General features: G+C 45.7%; 1 protein-coding gene across 1 annotated transcript; it reads left to right on the plus strand.

The window, feature by feature from the left end:
* Positions 1-7,116: 7,116 nt before the first annotated feature.
* Positions 7,117-19,725, plus strand: C1S (complement C1s). The gene is made up of 12 exons (XM_038416544.2): positions 7,117-7,297; positions 7,807-7,876; positions 8,340-8,544; positions 9,284-9,461; positions 9,792-9,917; positions 10,926-11,125; positions 11,463-11,616; positions 11,814-11,929; positions 13,370-13,448; positions 13,713-13,850; positions 15,525-15,599; positions 18,394-19,725. The coding sequence occupies exons 2-12, from the start codon at positions 7,857-7,859 to the stop codon at positions 19,191-19,193; spliced, it is 2,091 nt and encodes a 696-aa protein (XP_038272472.1). The 5' UTR covers positions 7,117-7,297; positions 7,807-7,856; the 3' UTR covers positions 19,194-19,725.
* The last annotated feature ends 2,547 nt before the right edge of the window (positions 19,726-22,272 follow it).

Consider the following 22,272-nt stretch of genomic DNA (forward strand, 5'->3'; position numbering starts at 1 on the left):
TCTCTCCAGAGCTACAGAGAGACTGACTCAGTCTCTGGCTCACAGCCCTTTTATAGGGCCAGCTGTGGCCTGATTGGGGCATGGCCCCAGCTGTGGCTGCTTCCCCAATCACCCTAACCTTTCACAGAAGCGGGGTAACTGCCCCGCTACACTGCCCATGGTCAGTCATGGGGTAGATTCATAGACACTAATGTGGCATGTATTGACATGGGGCAGATGCCAGGGTGTTCCAGAGACTGGGACTTTACCTTCATGGACAAGTTGGGACATTATTCCCACTGAATGATATTGTTATAAATTGTGTCACTGTCCCAATTGGCTGAATTGGCTGTCCTCTGTCCAGCAAGCAGACTTCATTTTACTCCTGGCCATAGGTAACACACCTCAGTGTTGATTGTGTTTCCAGTTGAGCAGTCTTTGTGGAAATGAAGGGTTAAATACCGAGCAGCTGCATTTGAACCAGGAGTTTCCTTCCAGTTCCTGGGAAGCAAGTGTAAAGTTTTGGGATGGACGGGCTAAGAAGCACAGCCCCAGGGCATTGTGGGATAGCATTGGCTGACTCTTCACACCAGAGACTGATGACCCAAACTTGCACTGCATCCACAGTGCAAAATGTCTGGACTGTGACCTGCATCATGGCGAGACTCAGCTCTGACCCATCCACCCCAGCAAGGTCCATAAGCCCAAGTAAAGAGGGGTTCCTGGCCCGGGTCATAATAATAATAGAATATTTTCTGTGTGGATGGAAAGGAGGCTTGGGCTTAAACCTGAGTCAGAACCTGGGCATAGTGTGCTGTGTAGACAGAACCTACGGGGACATCCCTTAGAAACAGAACCAAGGTAACTGGAGCCCTTGTTGAATAGGTCAGTATTGTCTGTGGAGAAGAGGTGTTTGTGTTTGCCACCCTGTACACCATCACAATATAGGCAGTAATTCATATGGAATCTGTCTAGCTGAAACTGCCTGATCGTCCATTCTGTTGGTATATGAAACAAAGCGACAAGGAGAGAGCCTGAAAGGCTTGGTCCTGTCCAGACAAAGGCCAATGCTCGCTCTTTTGTTCAAAGTATGCAGCTGCTCTTTGCCCCCATTTGAGTCCAGCTTTGGGGCATAAAAAGGTAGGTATGTTATCTGGTTCAAATGAAAAGCCAGTGTTAGTGGGTTTTCCCTTCACCCTCTCCCCTGATTCTTGTCACACAAACAGAAAGCAGAAGACCAGAAGTCCAAAGTGCAGGCAATGCAATGTTTATTGGGGTTAGTTTCCAGCAGGCATATGTATACCATAACTCTGACGCTACAGAGCCCAGTTTCCCAGTGTTCCCACTCTCTCCTCCTCAGCAGGCACAATTATACCTGAAATGCACATCCACAGTCCCACCTCTTACAATTTATGGTCATGTTGCATTTTGGGGGGAGGTCCCCGGGCTGAGGTCTTCATTCCCACCCCTTTTGTACCCCATGGGAGGGGTAAGGAGTGAGGTTGTACTCTGGTCAGGGACAGGCATTTCTCTGGTCTTTCAATGTTTTACCTCCCCCGCACAATTCCCCCTTGCCCCTCCTGACTGGTTGCTTGACCTTGCCTTGAGATAGGAGTTGAGGCAGTCTTCAAGTATGTGCTCACATATTACATTCCCACCATGCCCAGTAACACTTTAACTGCTCTTATCTATTCCTATTATACTAACAAACCCATCTGGTTTAGGCAAAAGCAACATTTACAGTGTCTGTCTTTGTTTTTAGTAAGAATCCCTTTGTTCACACATATTAGTAAAAATGTACATACATCCAAAAGCAAACAGGCACGCAGAACTCAAAGTACTATCTCAGGCAAAATTACAGGCCTGGATCCTACATTGACACTAATACTCCTAACAGCCAGCACTACTTTAGTTAAGAATTTTGGAAGCGGCCTCAAGGCTACTTCATCTCTGAAAAAATAGCACAGACTGCGGTCCTGCCATCAGAGCCTGAATCTCCTCCTCTCTTCTGGCCAATGTCATGGCAATGAGAAAGGATGTCTTTCGATAGGTGAGGCCAAGGGCAGGTTGCCAAAAACTAAAATGGAGGATACATCGGAGCTGCTAATACAGTGTTGCTTCAAATTGGTACCGTATCTTTAACAAGAGGAAAAAGCTGAAAAATCCCTTTAAAAAATCAAGGAACCTTGCGGTTGGAAAAAAATTATCTCCCTTGCATGGGAAGGATAGCTGAAATGGCTGCTAAGTGGAGTCTCAGGCAATTTAGAGAAAAGCCTGAGGATTTAAGATGTAAGAAGTATTTTAAAATGTCCTGAATCTTGGCCTCTGCTGGCTGTATTCCCTGACTAGTGGACCAGATCAAAAAATGCTTCCACTTAGCTAAATAAGTGGACATAGTGGACTGCTTCCTACTACCTGTATTAAGTAATATCTCTTGAACTGCCACTGAGCAGCACTTCTTCTAATGATCTAACTACTCAGCAGCCATGTTTGGATCTGGGTGCCACATTTGTTCATGCTGTTCAGACAGCACATCTGGAAGAGCAAGCATATGCCGCGGGGATTGAATCAAGAGACTGTGAAGATCTGTAACAATGCTGCCTCTGGCAGGACACAACTGAGAGTATCAATTCAGGACAAATTGCTTAGAACAGGACAGTTACAGTCCAAGGATGGGTTTTCTTTACTATTAAGGCACACCAAACCAGCCAAACAGAGAGGACTTTGGTCTTACCCCACTGGCTAACCATAAGTCATAAAAGTAATTCCCTTAGACACTCCAGTTTCCCAGTATCAACCCCAGCACTGCTCCTTATGCGGATTAATGGTTAAGAAAACCAATCCCCCTGTAAAAGAAAAAAAGTTCTCCCGATCCCAAAGGACCAAGCCCCAGACTGAGGTCAGTATATGTCAGATCTTATCCACAAATCATGCTGTTGCCAATCCTTTAGAATCTAAAATCTAAAGGTTTATTCATAACAGAAAGAAATATAGATGAGAGCTAAAATTTGTTAAAGAAATCAATTACATACAGTAATGGCAAAGTTCTTGGTTCAGGCTTGTAACGGAGGTGGAATAAACTGCAGGCTCAAATCAAATCTCTGGAGCACATCCACAGCTGAGATAGGTTATTCAGTCCTTTGTTCAGAGCTTCAGTTTGCAGCAAGGTTCCTCCAGAAGTAAGAAGCAAGATTGAAGACAAAATGATGTCTGCTGCCTTTTATAGTCCTTTTGCCATGTGACTTGTGCTTTCTTTGTTCCAACCGCAAGCTACCCAGCACATGGCATGGAAAAACCTTACAGTTCTGTCCATAGGCATGTTCCTGCATGCCTTGCTGAGTCACAAGGTGTATCTGCCTTCTCTCAATGGGTCAGTTGTATAGCTGATGGTCCTTAATGGGCCATCAAGCAGGTTAGGCAGTGCTGATGCCAAATTGTCTGGGGTGTCACCCAGAAGCATAGCACAAGTTTGAAATACAGACAGTATAGAGCCAATACTTATAACTTTAAATACAAAATTGATACATGCATTCAGATAGCATAATCATAACCAGTAGATCATAACCTTCCCATAGACACCTTACTTAATCTCTTTTGTACAAGATTTGGTGCAACTATATGACCTTGGTTGCAACAATGATCTATACGGTCACAGTTCATATTAATAATGTCACAAGATCAAAGAACCAACACCATCTCAACCACACTGGCACATTGAGAATTATCTTGGCACAATCTTAGTGTGACCTGAGGGATGAACAGAATGGGGTGAATGAATCCATGAGCTCCAGTCTCCATCTCAGGAGAAAGGCATTTATCAGTGAGCCTGGACTGTGACCATTCAAAGGGAGAAATGATGGCATTTCTTGTTGTCTTTTGTTGTGAATAGGTTGAGTTCTGGAATACTCTAGTCTTGTAAGATGTCCTCAGCACACCATTGTTGAGGGACCCCTCATGACTCTGGGAGAATATCCTGCTGACATGGTTGGCCAGCTGGTTCTGGGAGTAAGTGAGTGGCAATGGGAGTAATGTAATGATGCAAAAGCCCCAGAGATTCATCTCTTCCTGGCAAAGCAGATCAGATCATGCCTCTCCTTGTCTATTTACATTGCAGTCTCTCCTTGTTGTTATTGCTGAAGCCATCATCCTAGAGGCCTCTGCGTCAAGTGCAGGCTGTAGCGAGTCTTGGCCACCAAGTGACTTTCTGCCAGAAAAGTCCTAAATTCCTCCCTTGCATCTTCAGGGAGTTTATCAGTCAATTTGGACATTGCATCCCAGTTTCTGAAGTCATATTTAGCTAAACAGCACCTGGGGCTTGTTTGCTATGCACTTCTGGGGAGAGGAAGTAGAATAATTTTTTCTCCCCAACAAATTAAATCTCTTGGGCTCTTTTTTTTGAGAGTTGATTTAATTCTCCCCTGACATGATCGTTTGTTGGCAGCAGTAAACACCAGGGAGTTTGGGGCAGGGTGGGAATAAAAGCCTTCAAAGCCTTTTATTGGAATGTGATATTGTTTCTCCACGCACTTAAATGTAGCAGCTAAGGAGGCTGGTGCATGCCATAATGTCTTTGCTGACTCCAGAAGAGTTTCATTAATAGGGGGTGGGGCTACCTCCAAAGGGCTACTGCCTGGAAAATGTCCAAAAGTTGTCTTTTGCACCAGATCAGCTTGTATGCCCAAAGCCACAGCCATTCTCCTTAGCAGGTTTTGCTAGGATTTAAAATCCTCTGGAAAGAGATTAGGAGTCTGGATTACTGAGTTGTCAGGCAAGGAGGCAACAGATTTGCAGGAGAGAATGAATCCTCCTTTGATACAACTGGCTCCTCTGATAATGGTTTATCCTGCAGGACTGATTGCCGAGGGGGATCAATATTTGCATGTGCCCCCAGCCTAGGTGGCTCTGGAAATGACTTTGTGGACCAGTCTGGCAACCTTCACCTTGAGTGGGCCAGAGGTGAAGACCTGGGGGTTTGTGAATCACTCCGGGGTTATAAATGGGCCACTAATGAGGGAAATTTTAAGGCATGGGTGGCCAATAGGCACCAGGCCATGATGATCTGTCTTTGCTGTATGAACAATCCCAGTCCCAGTGCTCTCCTAGAAGACTGACTCAATTGGTTGCACCTAGCAGAAGATGGCAAAGTACTGGAGGACTCTGAACCAGACTGCAAAGAGCCATCTGAATAATCAGTGGGTCCTCTAGGCAACCTAACTTGCCCGTAGTCCATTGTGAAGAGGCCAGTATTGGTACTGATGTGGGCATGATAGACAGTACCACAAATGTGTTCCAAGTTGTAAAGATTATCATGTCAAGACTCAGTACCAAGAAGGATTTTGTAGCACAGCCATAGTGTAAGCCATGGTCAGTGCCCACTCTGAGAATTGGCCTGCTACTAAGGCTGTAGGTGCCAAGACAGGGCGTGGAACTGATGTCAAGGCTGAAGATTGCACCAGTCCCCAACATAGCGCACACTGATACTGAAGACGGTGCCAGGGTTGTCAGGAATCAGGGCCTGCAGCAGAGCCAGTCTCCAGGCAACCTAGTGAACACAGCTGGCTTGTAGTAGGCTGCCTGATTGGCTACACCACCAGATTGGTGGGAAGAGTGAGCAGACCAGCTTTTAAGCCCGACAGCAGCAGCAGTTTGGCACCTGTTCAAAGTATTTGCCCTGTGATAGCTCCTGTGGAGGAGGGGGTCTTAAATTTGGGATAGGCATCCCACATGATGGACAGCGCTTACAGTTCAGTGCCTGAGCGCTGCATGCCACCAGTGCCCAGCACCTAAAACTATTAAATAATAAAAACAAAATAAAACAATAAAGGAAGCCTAACTACTGGTACTCACTGCTAACTAACTATTTACATAAAAAGTAAAGCGATAAAGTCACTGACAACATAGAAACAAAACGGTTTGTAAGTCACATGGGGAGATCCAGCTCAGGCCATGGGTGATGAGAAGGAACTGAAGGGGATTGGGGAGGTACTACCCTTATATAGCCTCTCCAGGGGCCATAAGGATGCACAGGGTACATGTGCCGCCCTGATGGCTACTGTGGCAGAAAACTCACCAGCTCCAGCACACTGGGCGTGCACATGGCTGAGTGGAATGCACGTGTGCAACCAGGCCAAGAAGAACACTTTTATCTTGCGTAGGCTACACCTCAGTCAACTAAAATCAAGCTACAGGTGTTACCCTGCGTCCACCCTAGAAAAAAGGTGGAGTTTATGTGGGGTTTAGATAGCACATTAGCCATGTCCAACTGACACTCACTCGCTTTGAGTGAAGCCCTCAGATATATAACTTCACTGCTAAGAGTAGGAATGGGAGTTGGAACCTGTAAGGTCATCCTTTCCAATCCAGCGCCAGGATGGGAGGTTTGGCTAGCTCGGGGGTGAGAGGTTGAGGAAGGAGATAAGTGTCCTTTCACCCTTAGGCCACAGTCTCCAATAAGGTCTCAATTTGGCTGGTTTAGGGGGAATGTCTGGGAATAAGATATGAAACTTCTCTAGGGCCCCAGTTCTAACATAGCCCAGGTTGACTGTGATGATGGCCCCACATTGAATCTCATGGTCAATTGGTGGGTTGTTGTAGGTGAAACAAGTTTGTGGGCTCTCAGCCCAGTTCCTAACATGGCAAGGGGCCACACTGCAAAAACCAGTGGAATAACTGGCACTAACTGGCCATTGCTGGCAGCCTCAAGCAGAGAGACCCAGGAGTGAATGGGCCGCAGAGACTGAATCCCCTTTCTCCTTCGAAGGGGTCCTGGTGAGAAATTTTAGTAGGGGGCAGTGTAGTTGTGGTGGCTGCTCTATGACTGTCTGGAGCTGAGAGGCCAGCACCTTTTCTTAACACTTAAAGCCTTTATTGACAACTTCTTATCAGGGTTCCTCCTTCTCCAAATCCTCTGACCTTCACAGACAGCCTCCCGGCACGAGTGGGATGTGTGTGTGTCAGAGATTAATTCCTTCCAGCTGGAATTTCCCTTGCCCTCCCTCTTCCCAAAAGTCACCTGATTTCCCCGAAAACCCAGCATGTGCTAACCCAGCCCAGATCCACATGCTCCCATCCCAGGGACTCAGCCAAAGGGGATTGTGAAACAGGCTCTGGAAATTCCGCTGTGTGGGAGTTTAGGACGTGAAAGAGCTTTATCTGAGAAAGAGAGGCAGGGAAACCACATTCCACAGGCAGGGGGTGCTATAGCATTGTGAGTAAAGGCTCAGACCCTTCCCTGTCAATCCCCTACATCACTGACTGGGATGTGGTCTGGAGACAGAAAAAAAGAGAGACGGGACAGAGGCAAAGACGAAGAGAGAAGGTAAAATTTCCCAAACTAACATTAGAAATGGGCATGGACAACATTCCCCATTGCTATTATTTGGGTTGCTTCGATCAGAAAGGGGTTAATCTGTGTGGTACAGCAGAAAGCAGTAGGGGGCACTGACCCCAGACTTCAGTATAGTATAGGGGATTCTGTGCTGTAAGCCGGGTGACTCAGCAGGGAGCACTTTCTGCCTTGAGTTAGTACTGATTCAAATACTCTAGCCTGGTGCTTGAGGATGCTGTGTGATTCGGTGTGTGTATGATTCATAGGGGGTGCTCTCCACTGTGAGTCAGTACTGACCCCTACACTCCACCATGGTGCTGAAGTGCTATAGTGGAGGGCTTGCTGTTGTTTGGATGAGAGGTACAGCTTCCTCTCCAGGCATAGGAACTAAAGTTGCTTTGGCATGTTCCCCATGAGTTGGGACATTGAAACCGTTGTCCTGCCCACCAAGCATGCCCACAGAGAGAAAACACTAATCAGTGCTGTTGTTTTTGTCCCAGTCCTGTAACTCCAAAGTCCAGAAGCTGAGGCTTTTCAGGAAGGACACAGGATGGAACTTTTGCAGAAGTGGTGAGTTGTTGAGTATAGAAGGGGAGTTTTGGCTAATTAATAATTTAATGAACAATGCTGCTCTCCTTGAGTCTTGCATCAATTCTGGAGTCTGGATTTATCTACAACTCTCCCAGATCCCAGGGATGGAAACAGGGAATGGGACCTAGCTTCCCTGCAGGGACTAACCCCCAGGCGGTGCTGGACCTAGCCCCTGTAGCACTTCTAGCACCCAGGAAGTGGGAGACTAGGTCTGCGAATGGAATCAGTGCCAATGTCTCACCTGGCAAGAGCTCCATGTAAAGAGCTGCAAGAGGAAGCTATTCTCAGTGTACAACAGCAAGTCTGATTGCTACTGCAAAACTCTGGAACTAGGCTACATATTAATCTTCAGAGCCACCCACTGGCACTTTTCTATTAACTATTTACATATAACCAGACATAGAGCACTCCAGTAACATTGCCTTCCTCTTCCCTTTCTCAGGTGGCTAATCCTCTGTTGCCTCCTGGCCTGGGCTGATGCAGCCCCCATGTATGGCGAGATTCTGTCCCCTAACTACCCTCAGGGGTACCCCAATGATGTGAAGGAGTCCTGGGAAATCAGTGTCCCCCCAGGGTATGGCATCCGCCTCTATTTCACCCACCTAGACATAGAGCCATCCCAGGACTGCGAGTATGACTCTGTGAAGGTACAGTACCCCATCCACCCCTACTCAGGGGAACAGAGGGGATTGTGTGGCAGGACTGAGGAGCAGCAGCAGAGCTCAGTGGGGCCTGTGGGGAAGAATTCTGTATGGGAGCCCAGGACTGGAATAAGGGACCTACCAGCCCCTCCTGGTGTTGAACTGAAGCAGAAATGATTCAGTGCGTCCACACTAGCCATGGCTGAATCAATTTAAGTTTTGCCTGGCATCCACACTAGCACTGTTTAAACCAATTCAGTTTCAATGCCCTCTGGTCACCTGTTCTCACTACAGGGTTATAGGCAGAGCTACCAGCTCCATTCTACAGCTGTCTCAGCCACTGAGCCTCCGGTAGTTTGCCAGCTGAGTGTCCACTCTCACCCCTCCCCATTTCCCTTCCAATTATGTCCCCCACATTGTCTCCATTAGAAATGCCCTCCCAGCTGCTACTAATGCCCCCTTCCAGTCACGACCTCAGTCAATGAACCCTGTTTGTGCAAAGACTTTAGCTATGACTGCCATTGACCTTCATGCTGGCACCCAAACACTTAAGCCTGAAATGACTTAAAGTTAACCTCTGAACAATCATAAACTATGCAGTGTAACTGGTTGCATGATAATGAGCTGCTGGGGGAGCTTGGGTGTAGACATGGGGCATATTGCTATTGTGCCAAGGGGCTCAAATGTTGATAACCACAACAAATTTCTCTAGTGAGACAAGACTTCTCTTTCTGTCCCTCTGCAGATCCTGTCCGGTGACCATGTCGAGGGCCTGCTCTGTGGGCGAAAGCGCAGCAGAGACCCTGGTTCCCCAATCCTGAAGGAATTCTATGTCCCTTATAACACCCTGACTGTGACTTTCCAGTCAGACTTTTCCAATGAGGAGCGTTTCACTGGTTTCACTGCCTACTATGTTGCAGTGGGTAAGGCTGGGCCTGCTCCGAGTCTCTAGAGTGCCTGTGGACATGAGTTTCTGCTGAGCAGTGTCCAAGGACTGGCAGGAGAGAGGGGCTTTGGCACCAAGGTCTTCCTCACAGTGCTGTCCTATCAATGCCCAACTGGGAGAGACACCAGCAGAGTGAGCTTCTCCACAGCAATGCCAGTCAGCACCCTGCTTCAGTGCTTCTACTTGAAAGACCTCCACTGCTTGGCATCAATGCCTGTTTACCCCACTCCCTAATCATAACTTGCTTTCTTCCTCCAGTTTCCTCTCTCATGCTCAGCACGCTCTGGTCTCCCTTTACTCCTTGCAGATGTGAATGAGTGCATGGATTTCATGGAGGATGCCTGCAGCCACTATTGCAATAACTACATTGGTGGTTACTTCTGCTCCTGCCCCCCAGAGTACTTCCTGCATGAGGATCAGAAGACATGTGGAGGTAAGAGCAGGAGGTGATATAGGCACCACTGATACTGAACTGGGAGGAACTTCTCCATCCGTGGTCTGACTGTTAAGGAAATGCACAGGGAATGGTAAATGGGAAGGAGCTGCAATAAACAGGGAGTACAGGACAATAAGCCAATGGGATGTAGAATGGGAATAGCAAAATGATTCACCATCTGAATGGGAAGGAATAGCACTAAACAATGGGAGGCAGTAAAGAACTAAGAGATCAGTAAACCAGAAGTTTGCAAAGTGTTTTGGCTTCCAGAGAGGCCAGTGCAATTTTGGGGGTTGAATAAATGGAAGTATCCTGGAGCATGGAAGTATCAATACAGTCTTGAGAAGCACCAGGATACTCTGCTCAGCTGCAGGGGACTCAGTCTCAGAGAATTCACATCCCAGAACAGAGAGGGGAAAGACCTTCTCCACAGAGCTTGAGGAGACCCCACCTGGGGTACTGTAAGCAGCATGGGATCCTTAATTGTAAGAAAAGAGTGACAAACTGAGAGAGCTCAGAGAGGAGCCCAAAATGCACAGGGAATCAGAGGGGTACATTCAAAGAGCTAAATCCCACCAGCTAGGCAAAGCCCTTGTTGGTTGTGTAACACAAGCACTATTTACAGATGTGTGAGGGGCACAAATCAGAGATGATGGGGGATTGTTTCTGGAAGGCTGAAGGGGGAGAACTAGGGGAAATGGGGATGAGATTGAACCAAAGGACAGGTGTTCAGGACCCATCACCCATTCCAGGGAGATCTGTGCAGTTGTCTTCCCAGATGAAGGACCCAGAGCACCACTGCTCAGGACACTAGGAAATGGGATCCCCAGAAAGTGGATGGGAGAACAATCCTCTCCTGGTCCACCAAGGGGAGAGACAGGTTCTCATTTCTGGCTGATGCAATGTCTCGACATGATTAATGCAGGTGATAGGACACTGAAGGACACCGCTCTCCCCTCATCTCCCTTTTTGACCTTCCTGTCCATGTTCCTTCCTCAACCCTAGTGAACTGCAGTGGGAGTGTATTCACTGAGCTGTCAGGGGAAATCTCCAGCCCCAATTACCCCAACCTGTATCCTGAGAGCTTGTACTGTGAATACCGTGTGGTCCTGGAGCCGGGCTACCATGTGGTGCTGAACATCAGGAGTGGGGACTTTGATGTAGAACCAGCCGACTCAGAAGGGAACTGCCCCGACAGCTTAACAGTAGGTGGTGGGGTACAGAGAGGAGATCTTTATGACTGGGGTCCCCTTACCCTGCTCACCCCTTATCTCAGCCATGTCTTCCTAGAGATTCCCCTCCCCTCATACTCAGGGTTCCCCTCTCCCTGCTCACCCCAATCCCAGATGTGTCCCCCCCACTAGAGATTTCCTTCCCCTCACATTCAGGGCCCCCTCTCCTTGCTCAACCTTAATCCCAACTGTATATCCCTGTTAAGATTCCCCCCGATGCCCACCCCTTGACTCCATCTCTTTCACTTTCTCTCTGTCTCCTACTCTTCTTTTCCAATTTTTCATTGCTTCTTGTTTATTATTTTCCCAGTTCACAGATGGAAAACAACATTTTGGTCCCTATTGTGGCAACAAATTCCCAGGGCCTCCAGAAATTAAAACCAGGAGCAATATTCTTGATATTATCTTCCAAACAGACAAAACGGCACAAAAGAAAGGCTGGAAAATGCGCTACTTTGGGGACCGTGAGTAAATACCCTTGGAAAATGCTCACTCTGCTGCTCTGAGACAGAGAGGATGGATAGATGGTTTGGCTAAGTGGATGCCTGTTGCTTGGATGAAAGGGTGGTTGCTGGCTCGGAGTCAAAGAGAGAAAGATGGGAAAAAAGAGAAAGTGAGTCTCAAACCGATTGGTCACTGATATCCTCTTTCCTCCCCAAAGCAATACCCTGTCCCCAGACTGTCACCCCAAACTCTATTCTTGACCCCCTGAAGGACAACTACATCTTCAAGGACTACGTGAAGGTGACCTGCATGAAAGGTTATGAGGTTGAGATGGTAAGCTGCCCATCCAGCCCTCCAATGGGGTCCTATGATCCCTTCCCCTCATATGTCCTGAGAGCCCTGTTGACCTCTAAGTACCTCTCCCAGGTACTCTGAAGCACCTTCTCCTTCCTCCATACCCACCATGGAAGCTGAAGGTCAGTTCCTTAAAACCTGACAGGGAGAGAATATGTTGTGTGCAGATTTCAGCACAGAACCACTTGAACAAATGGGGACCCCTTCCCCAACAGCTCTGCAGTGGCTCTGGATGCCCTCACTGGTCTTGAAACTGGTCTTGCTATGGCTGACTCAGACCATTGAGCCTGTTTAGCCCCATGATGTCACACCTTCCACCCCACTCCAGACTAGGTCAGAGCAATAGCCTTGTCTAACTTAGTACTCTGCCTCCCTCTATACCTGACTGCTCTGCAGATATCCCTACATCTCAGTGAAATCCCTCCACGGGGGAGCGTAATTTGGTTATATTTTACTCTCAGGTTTCAGAGTAGCAGCCGTGTTAGTCTGTATTCGCAAAAAGAAAAGCAGTACATGTGGCACCTTAGAGACTAACAAATTTATTAGAGCATAAGCTTTCGTGAGCTACAGCTCACTTCATCGGATGCATTTGGTGGAAAAAACAGAGGAGAGATTTATATACACACACAGAGAACATGAAACAATGGGTTTATCATACATACTGTAAGGAGAGTGATCACTTAAGATAAGCCATCACCAGCAGCATGGGGGGGAAAGGAGGAAAACCTTTCATGGTGACAAGCAAGGTAGGCTAATTCCAGCAGTTAACAAGAATATCAGAGGAACAGTGGGGGGTGAGGAGGAGAAATAACATGGGGAAATAGGAATTGGAATTAATTTGCAAACTGGATACAATTAACTTAGGCTTGAATAGAGACTGGGAATGGATGAGTCATTACACAAAGTAAAACTATTTCCCCATGTTATTTCTCCCCCCCACCTCACCCCCCACTGTTCCTCTGATATTCTTGTTAACTGCTGGAATTAGCCTACCTTGCTTGTCACCATGAAAGGTTTTCCTCCATTCCCCCCCTGCTGCTGGTGATGGCTTATCTTAAGTGATCACTCTCCTTACAGTGTGTATGATAAACCCATTGTTTCATGTTCTCTGTGTGTGTATATAAATCTCTCCTCTGTTTTTTCCACCAAATGCATCCGATGAAGTGAGCTGTAGCTCACGAAAGCATATGCTCTAATAAATTTGTTAGTCTCTAAGGTGCCACAAGTACTGCTTTTCATTTTACTCTCAAAAAGAAAAGGAGTACTTGTGGCACCTTAGAGACTAACAAATTAAATTTGTTAGTCTCTAAGGTGCCACAAGTACTCCTTTTCTTTTTGCGAATACAGACTAACACGGCTGCTACTCTGAAACCTGTCATTTTACTCTCAGTAACTGACACACATTCTTCTTTCACTCAGCAACAAGGCAGCCTAGCAGCCTTCCAGTCCAGCTGCCAGAGCAATGGAGAATGGAGCAACTCGCACCACAAATGTGTCCGTAAGTGTCCCTTTCCTCTATGGCTGTAAGAGATCTGGAAATGGGATACGGGCCTTTCAGCGTTAGGGCATTAGTTTCAATCTAGCCTTAGATGTGGGGGAATGGGTGATCCACAGGGGAATGAGGAATGGTCTCTGAGCCTGCCTAGTGCAGTGATGACCAGTGACGAATGAGGAGTTGCAGTGGTTCCTAGTCAGACAGTGTAAATGAATTGTTGGTTGGGAATACCCCTTTGATAACCGTCCTTTCTGTTTTTCTCTGCAGCTGTGAACTGCGGTGTCCCTGACACTATTGACAATGGCAAAGCCACCTACCTGTCAGGATTTGAGGAGACTCAGTATGAAGCCGTTATCCGCTATGGCTGCGAAGAACCATATTATACCCTGCAAACCAGAGGGGACGGTAGGCATTCCCCAGCCACGGTGGCATCTGCCTGTGATTAAAGGCCCAAGAAACAGCATTGTCCAATTGCTGTATTCTGACTGCCATCTGTAAGATCCTCTCATGGGGCTGAGGCTGGGACTATATTCCTAGGGAAGACTGTACTGTTTAGTGTAGCCCAGCCTCGCCCAGATAAAATCCCCTAATTGGGTGGGCTAGTAGCTAATGGTCCTATTCAATGGTCACTGCCATGGTGTCTGAGTTTGGTGGTTTGTTTGCATTGTGTTAGTGAGCTCTCAGTCTAGCTCCCAGGTGCCCAAACCACCAAAAAACCCACCATCACAACTGGCACTGCTAGTCTCTGTCACTGGCAGCTTCAGAAGATAGGTCAAGGATTTAATAGGACAGAGACCATACTCCCTGCTAGGGTAAGGGCTGAGGCACATTGGCAGGGGTTCTGTGTCTGTGTGAGGGGGAGCTCGCTTTGCTGCTAACTGGGCTGTACTCACTGTCAGTCTGTCACCTTTGCACAATAATCTCTCTCTTTCCACACATTAACTAGATTAAAAACTGGCTAACTGATAGGTCTCAAAATGTAATTGTAAATGGGGAAGCATCATAGAGCAGGTGTGTTTCCAGTGGGGTCACACAGGCATTGGTTCTTGACCCTAGGCTTTTTAGGGTTTTATCAATGAGCTGGAAGAAAACATAAAATTGTCATTGATAAAGTTTGCAGATGACACAAAAATTGGGGCAGTGGTAAATAATGAAAAGGACAGGTCACTGATACAGAGAGATCTGGCTTGGTTGGTAAACTGGGTACAAGCAAACAGTTTGTTTTAACATTTTAATACAGCCAAATGTAAATGTATGCATTTAGAAACAAAGAACGTAGGCCATATTTGTAGGATGGGGGAATTCTAGCCTAGAAAGCCATGATCCTGACAAAGACTTGGGGGTCATGATGGATAATTGTGAACTCCCAGTGTGACGCTGTGGCCAAAAGAGCTAATGTGATCCTTGGATGTATAAATGGGAATGTTGAGTAGCTGTAGGAAGATTATATTACCTCTGTATTTGGCACTGATTTGGCCACTACTGAAATACTGGGTCCAGTCAGAACACAGATGTCCCTAATTCATTAAAGATGCTGATAAATTGGAGAAGGTTCAGAGAAGAGCTATGAGAATAATTAAAAGTTTGGAAAAAACACCTTATAGTGCTAGACTCAAGGAGTTCAATCTATTTAACTTAACAAAGGGAAGGTTAACGGGTGACTTGATCTCAGTCTATAAGTACTTATATGGGGAACAGAAGTCTTTAGTCTCGCATAAAAAAGTATAACAAGATCCAATGGCTGGAAATTGAAGCTAGACAAATTCATACTGGAAATAAGGCAAATTTTTAACAGGGTGGGTAACTAATCCATTGGAACAACTGACTAAGGGCCATTGTGAATTCTCCATCACTGGCCATTTTAAAATCAAGACTGGATGTTTTTCTAAAAGATCTGCTGTAGCCCACACAGGAATTAATAAATTAATGGAAGTCCTGTGCCCTGTCTTTTGCAGACTAGGTGATCACAGTCATCCCTTCTTGCCACAGGATCTAAGAAAACCAGTTCCCCAGAATTGTTGGTCACATTCTTATGATGTTTTGTACTGAAATGCTTTCCATGCCTCTGTGTTTTCCAAGGGCTTTATCGGTGTTCAGCCAGCGGGACATGGGTGAGTGAAGAGATGGGAACAGAGCTTCCAGCGTGTGTCCCAGGTATCACAAAGAACTTTGTCTATGTGTGCATGTTCTCTGTGTGTGCGCGCATGTGTGTGTGTGTTTTGTGGAGACCCAATCACCATTAAAAGTCAGTTTCTCTCCATCACTTCTCTCTAATTTAAAGAAAGCTGAACCAATCTGCCTGCAAATTTGGTGGTTCCTTTTCCAGGGCAGAATTTGACTGGTAATTTGAGTCACATTAGATCTGGTGCTTCTGAGATCGGTGGGTTCCTGAGAAAGATCAGAGGGAGCAGCAGAAGGAAGCTGGGAAGTACATAAACTCTAACAGTCTTCTAGTGAACCAGAACAGGGTCTCACTGCAGCCATTATTGGACCCTGCTGCCGCCTCAATTTCCCTATTATTGCCTATGCTGGTTCTCATGTTTTAGCCCTTCAGACAAATTAAAATGCATCCCCTTCCAGCAGGTAAACAAAAAAAGTCTAAAAAACAAAACAGTTGTCCAGCAACCTCATGCTGGGTCTTCCCCAGTTTAGTCAGGTGCATCCTCACCAAGGCCCATAAACTTTTCACCCTTTCTTGAATGTAGTTTCTCTTGTAGCCCCTTCCTGGGCTCAGCAGTCCATTATGTGCTCTTGGAGCAGGGCAATAGACAGGGAACTTTATTCACCTTCGCTGGAAAGCCCAGCCTAGACCCCTAAGAAAGCATAAATGTGAACTCTCTTCAATACTCATTCATTCACCTTCGCTGGAAAGCCCAGCCTTAAGCGGGAAATCCTTAAGGGGGAGTTGCTGCTGCCCCTTGCTGCAGTTAGTTCCAGCCAAGCCTTTCCCTCTAGCTAGTATGGAAAGCTTCTTCCCTAGTGCTTTCTGGGTCTCCGGTAGGTCTCTCACTTGTGACTCATTCAGCAGGCGCCCTCTGAAAGGAAGCACCAACTCATAGCTACAGGTATATGATGCCTGGTCACCTGAACCAACCACCAGGTCCAGCTCAAACTCACCATCTGGGAGGTGGATAACTAGGTACTGGTGGGGCTGAGCCAGCCCCCCTGAAAGGGCCAGCTTGCTCTGTGACATGAACCTTGCAATGTCTGCATAGACTCCTGTGAAAGGGAAACTCCTGAAACATGTTTTAAAAAATAAAACTAAGGAAACTCCATGACAGAACAATGAATTAAGTTTCAGTGAAGTTTGAAACTGTGGCCTGGCAATTGTACAATCTAACATTCTAAACTAGGGACATTAACTTTAATTGAATAAAATCCACAAAAGAATGAAAGTCACAGACTTCACAGATTATGATAATGTGAGCAGCCTTACATGTGGGGCCTTGTATTATCACTGAATATCACAGACAACCTCAAAGAACACACAGCTTCACTGAATCCATGAGACTCATTGCCTATGACTCTCCTAACCAAAGCCCCTACACTACAGGATTTACATACCATGAGTCCATGTATATATTCAGAGTCCATGTATATATTCTCTGAAAGAGTGGGTTTGTCTGATTTAATTCTTTCTACTGCCTTTACCAAACTCCTTCACAAAGAATTCCTTCATCTTAAGGAACAATATTGCAAAACAAGAATGATGGGTACAGTGGATGGATGATATGAGCTTGGCAGTGATAAAAGGGCAGAACTAGCCTGATTGGGTGACTTTAACTGTGAATTTCTTGACTTCTACATTAGAATTTGAGGGTGCATAGGAGACAAGGTAGGTGAGGACCCACTTTTGTTGGTGGAAGGTACAAGCTTTTGAGTTACACAGAGTTCTTCTTCAACCAACATGGATTCAACAACAATGCGAACAATTTAAGGATGGGCATTTTTATACTTCACTGAAGTTAACCAACTTTTTATTTCCAAATTTGCTTACTGTGGAGTGTCAATTAATCACATTTAACTCAAGCGATTAACGCAAAACAAATTAATGAGATTTTAAAAAATAGTTGAGATAAACTGCACTTTTAATTACATTGTTAAACAATAATAGAATACCAATTTAAATTTATTATAAATATTTTTGGATGTTTTTCTACATTTTCAAGTATATTCACTTCATTTACAATACAAAATACAAAGTGTACAGTGCTCACTTTATATTACAACAGCGCCATGCGAACATCTGTTCTCACTTTCAGGTGATATTGTAAATAAGAATCAGGCAGCATTATCTTCCGTAAATGTAAACAAACTTGTTTGTCTTAGCGATTGGCTGAACAAGAAGTAGGACTGAGTGGGCTTCTGGCTCTAAAGTTCTACATTGTTTTGGTTTTGAGTGCAGTTAAGGAAAAAAAAAATCTACATTTGTAAGCTGCATTTTCGTGATAAAGCAATTGCATTATAGTACTTGTATGAGATAAATTGACAAATACTATTTCTTTTATCTTTTTTACATTGCAAAATATTTGTAATAAAAATAATAATATAAAGTGAGCAGTGTACATTTTGTATTCTGTATTGTAATTGAAATCAATATATTGAAAATGTAGAAAAACATCCAAAATATTTATAACATATTTAAATTGGTATTCTATTATTGTTTAACAGTGTGATTAAAAGTGCGATTATTCACGACTATTTTTTTAAACTCACAATTAATTGTGATTTTTTTAACATTTGACAACCCTGTTTCTTAGTTCTTCTTTTCTGTAAACTTTGGATGCAGATTATTTGACATAGAACTGCCATAGACACAGGTTACTCTGGACCAGGGTGATGTCAAGGAAAGAGGGGACTATGGGGTTTTTAGTGATGCACAGACAACCACCCTACTAGCAAGTGGTAATTCTCCTATTGCGTTTCTCCCTTTTTATTTTCCTTCTAGTCTGTGGGATCCCCAGTACACCCATCCAGGAGCAGCAGCGGATTTTTGGGGGCACCCGTGCTAAGCCAGGCAACTTCCCCTGGCAGGTCTTATTCCAACACCCACGGGGAGGTGGGGTACTTATTTCGGACCGCTGGGTGCTGACTGCAGCTCATGTGCTGGATGATTTAAATAGCAAGCCCACAATGTATGCTGGGGTGACCAACATCAACCAACAGCTCCAGAAGGAGGAGCCCATACAGCTGTTTGAAGAAAAAGTGTTCATTCACCCTAACTGGATGAAGGTGGCAAACCCAGAAGCTCGGACAAATTTTGATAATGACATTGCGCTGCTGAGGCTGACGGCGCCTGTGAAGATGGGCCCCAAGATCTCACCACTCTGCCTCCCTGGTGGTTCCCCTGAATATGAGCTGGAGAAAGGCAGACTGGGCTACATATCTGGCTGGGGCCAGACTGAGAACCGAAACAGAGTCTACCATCTCATGAAGGCGCAGATCCCCGTGGTGGACATGGCACAATGCCGTAGTGTGAAGCCGAAGCCACCTGCTGATTCCACCACTTTCCAATTCACTGACAACATGGTCTGTGCTGGAGATGGCACAAAGGACAGCTGTTCTGGGGACAGTGGTGGAGCCTATGCCATCAAAGACCCCCACAATGACAGACAGTACTATGTGGGTGGCCTGGTCTCCTGGGGACCACGGTGTGGCACATATGGCCTTTACACCAGAGTGGGGCGCTACCGGGACTGGATTATAGGGACCATGAGCAGATATGAGGAGGCAGAGGGATCACAGTAATAGATTCTTCTCACCCTAGGGCACTGCCATCTCACCAGGTGTTGAGGTCAGATGTCCCAGCAGATTGGCTGACCTTTGATCCCATCTACTCTTTGTGCAACAGACCCAACTGTATTGTGGCTGTGCCAGAGTAGGGAGTCAGAAACAATGGGTTATCTATTCCATTGTAGCTACATCAGGGAGGGGCATCTCTCTTCCTTCCTCAACCAGAATTGCCAGGGCAGGAACAGAGAGTGTGAAGGGTAAAGAGACCCCTTTTTACTTTTACCCATAACATTCTTTGCTCAAATTCCTTGGTTTTCAGAGAGAAGCTAGCCGTGCCCCATCCACATGATAGCTCTGAGGCTGAAATCCATCAGTGGGGACAATAGAGGGTAATTGCTGGTCTGCAAGGACTAGGTTCAGAGCCTGGGAAACTAATAGAAAAGGGGCTGCTCCTTCTCCTCATTGGGACAACAACGGCTCACTGACTTCCGACTCATGTATTCTTTGTATCACTCACACTGTCTAACTGCATTAAATCACCAAATCACCTCCCTGTGTGTGCAGTCTCCTTTCTTCTCAGACTAGACCTAGGTTCCCGACTAAAGTGACCCATTTACCCCCTCACTCCCATGCTAATAGCTGTCGGCCTTTTAAAAGCTGTGGCTCATGATACCTCACTGCAGCATCTGGGACCTTTATATGAGCCACAGATGTACTGGCTGGAACCTCACTGGCAGCTGCTGTCAAAGAGAAGTGGTTGCTTCACAGATCCAGGTCTCGGAATCAAGCTGAGGGGAGTGAGTCTTCCCACATTCACCTGCCTCAGGGCCAGATTTTCAAACTTAATCATATTGTGCAACATACACAAAGTCCAGGGAGGTCACTGGACTTACACCAGAGATGTACTTGACAGTCCTCGAAGTCTCACAGACACCTTCCTTTCTAGCATGCTACTCCCAGTCCTGAATTCTCCATACATGTTCTGGAGTAGTGAGGAATAGTTCCTCTCTATGTGGCTCTGAGGAGACATCACCAGAGTTAAAATGCTCGCTCTGGGATCCTCAATCTCTGAGGCTTCATGTCATGGAGCAATGAGGGGATAACACCTCTCTGTATGGCTCTTGGGGAGACACCACCTGGATACTCTGCTCAGGTCTGGGCCCTTGAGTCTCAACGCTACCTTTCCATTCAGCCTTGGACAGGCCCCACCTGAGGGCCTGCTTTCAGAATTGGGCCTCTTTATCAGAAAGGGCTTTGGAGGTCAGTTGAAAAACCACTGGAAGTCCTAAGAATAGCTAGATCTGGGCTAGCAGAAAGCCTGAGTGTCTGATGTTTGATGGCTACTTCAGCAGAAGCAGCTCTGCAGAGTTCAATTTGGGAATCACTGATCCTTTGGAAGCAATGGAAATGGAGATCCCCAAATTAAACAAAGACATTTCTTTATCACGCAGGAAACTCTAGTCTCTTCTCTCCACTTCAGCCCAGCAGCATCCCTCAGTTCTTCACCGGGCCCTTGTCGGAGAGAGATTGTTTCCTATGGGTACTGGGAAGTATTATGTTAATTTCCATGGAATAAAATGGACCAGAGAGTCAAATATGTTATCATGGCTTGGTCATTGTACTACACTAAATAGTTAAACATTGTTTAGGGTTTTGAATACCGAGACCTTGGCCTGCTTAATTCATGGCAACCACTAATAAAAAGTTATACAGATATTTAATGAAGGTACAGAAAAAGAAGGAAAAACAGTTAAAGCATTTGAAATGTAAAATACTAAATGTGGCTTTCATTTTAACAATATCTCTTCTTCCCTTTCTCTTTTGCTGTAGGGAGCTTTCTGACTGGCCTTAGATGGTATTAACTGTCCTTTGTGGGGAAAAGAGAAACAGTTGAGAGTCTAGGGTTGCCAACAGTCCCTTATTCTAAGGGATGTCCCCTTTTTTTTTAATCTCTGTACAATAAGATCGGGAGGTGCTGAGTGCAAAAAGCAGCAAGAAAGACCCTTGGCGAATGTAGGTGAGTACTGCTTATTAATTATTATTAATTAATCTCTGTATATATTATTTTTGAAATACAGTGTTGGCTACCCTAGCTGCAGCTGCTGTTATTGCTGTTGTTGAAGTCTGATCTTGTTTCCTTTAAGGCAAAACAAGACAAACACACCCAAAAGGGGACAGAAAAGAACAGCAAAGAGAGAAAATGCAGTTTCTGTTTCTGGTGTTGACTCTCACTTGCAGCCTCACTACTGGAAAAAACAGGCATAGCCAGGACAAGACCTGATAAACTTGTACCAGCATCAAGCTGTTTAAGAAGTTGCTTTTAGCTGCCTCTCTAGTCATGCACTCACAGCAGTGTTGCGAAAGAGACAGTCTTGGCCAGCTAAGCCAGTCTGTTAGTAAACAAAAGGCAAAACGAGAGTGCTATCGCTAGGAAAGAGAAAAAAATCAGCAAAGGAAAAGGACATCAAAGGACTGACAGGAGGCGACCAAGGGTCACATTTCAGGTGTTATTCAGGACTTAGCGGAAGCTGGTGGGGTGGTGAAGTAATCAATTCCCTTTATGTGGTCTGGTGTGGTTAGGATGCCTTTCAGGACCAGGATGATGACAGCTCAACAATAGCATGGTGGATTCTGGGGTCCCAGGAGAAGGTGCGGAGTGGAGGGGGTGGCAGCCAGAATGGTGAAGCTCATTCCTTTCAATCCACCCATCCCCCTGTTTTGATTGCCCCCCAAATCTCTTTTTAAAGAACACCAAAAGAGGGTGATAAGCCCATCCCCTCATTATTCTGTCCACCAATTAGGCCGAATTTCCAACACACCAATATCGTTTCATTAAGTTCTGATGCCATTCTCCCCTTGTTTACCCCTCATAATCGCTAAAGAGCCCTGGGTGAGTATCAGCAGACCTTTTTGTTTGGACTAATTCATTCTCTGTCTCCCTTTTGTGTAAAAAAAAATGTTTCTGTCACAGGCTGAGTTGGATTTTTGCTCTTCTGAATACAGTACAGGCCCCTACACAACAGAAAGACCAAGAGGACAAAATGTTGCAGCAATTCAGAAGAAAGAAGGGGAAAGAGAAAAACAGAAATAGGTG

This window comes from Dermochelys coriacea, chromosome 1, assembly GCF_009764565.3.
Source record: "Dermochelys coriacea isolate rDerCor1 chromosome 1, rDerCor1.pri.v4, whole genome shotgun sequence".
NCBI lineage: Eukaryota > Metazoa > Chordata > Testudines > Dermochelyidae > Dermochelys > Dermochelys coriacea.

Bases quoted from the DNA above. Each gene is read 5' to 3' on its own strand.
- C1S (XM_038416544.2), top strand. From the start codon at position 7,857: ATGGAACTTTTGCAGAAGTG. The intron at 9,462-9,791 runs GTAAGGCTGGGC...TACTCCTTGCAG, and splicing joins TGCCTACTATGTTGCAGTGG to ATGTGAATGAGTGCATGGAT. The intron at 13,851-15,524 runs GTAGGCATTCCC...GTGTTTTCCAAG, and splicing joins CCTGCAAACCAGAGGGGACG to GGCTTTATCGGTGTTCAGCC.